At 37.0% G+C, this 938-nt stretch overlaps 1 protein-coding gene across 1 annotated transcript in view; it reads right to left on the bottom strand.

The window, feature by feature from the left end:
• MED12L (mediator complex subunit 12L) overlaps positions 1–938 on the bottom strand; it is a 203,543-nt gene that overhangs the window by 37,195 nt on the left and 165,410 nt on the right. Inside the window, exons 25-26 of the mRNA XM_072410136.1 lie at positions 719–839; positions 237–239 (exon numbers count right to left, since the gene is read on the bottom strand). Coding sequence (XP_072266237.1) covers positions 237–239; positions 719–839 — 124 coding nt within the window. The remainder of the gene's footprint in view (positions 1–236; positions 240–718; positions 840–938) is intronic.

Here is a 938-nt window from a genome sequence, read left to right as displayed (position 1 = left end):
TTCTCTTGCCCACCTGGGTGTGAAAGTAGATATGTGTCCTCTATGCATTTTCTAATAAGCCAGTCAATATCACATTTTCCCTGGCAATAGGATCACTAGTGTGGTATGTTCTTAATTTGCAGAAAGTGCCCTCCTGTGGCAGGGATTTGAGCCAGGACTACATTTTTGAGCCTTGGCTTGCAAACCACCTGGAGGGTAGATTCTACCAATCTAATGCAATACTGAAAGGAAGCAACAAGCTATACAGGGAATTTTGAAGCAAAAGAGAAATAACTAGTAGGGAGTACTAGTCAATATTAACAGGCATACATTTAGATCTAAGACCTACTCCAGGCTGTAATTAAACAGTGAGGAAATAGCAGCACACCAATAAAGGCTGGTAATGCTGTCTATTCTTTTTCAAAACGTATTGCTCATGTTTCAGTTTAAAGTTTCAAGTTTGATATCAAAAGCCGTTTAGCAAACTGTATGTAAGAACACCTTTAGGTCTTTATTTTAACCATACATTCCCACATGTGAATCAACCAGGTCCATGTGTTAGAATGGCATTAACTGATTCACACCAGGGAATGATTGGAGGAGATTGATGTCAGATTCCTTGTTTCATATACAGAGCCCATAATGTTTAGTAATTAATTCATAACTATATAAAATATCTGCCTGGAAAAACAATTGTGTATTTGCAAAGCTCTACAGTTTTAGAAGTAAGATATAGTACCTGCTGCAAGGAGAGAGGGAAGAGCGACATGTTGTACCACATCTTCAAGTGAAAAGCAGTGCCTTGATATTAGGACAGCTATAAAAGTGGCCAGAGAGTCATGGAATGAAAGATCACTAACCTAAAAAAAAAAGAAAAAAGGATGATGAAAAGTAATCTCAATATGTGACAAATTTTCTAAATTTACAAAGACTTTTCTAAGTTAGCCCACCTAATGTTT

The sequence above is a fragment of the Pyxicephalus adspersus genome, chromosome 4 (assembly GCF_032062135.1).
Source record: "Pyxicephalus adspersus chromosome 4, UCB_Pads_2.0, whole genome shotgun sequence".
NCBI lineage: Eukaryota > Metazoa > Chordata > Amphibia > Anura > Pyxicephalidae > Pyxicephalus > Pyxicephalus adspersus.
Note: the sequence above shows the minus strand (reverse complement) of the source record. Positions and strands in the feature narration are given on the sequence as shown.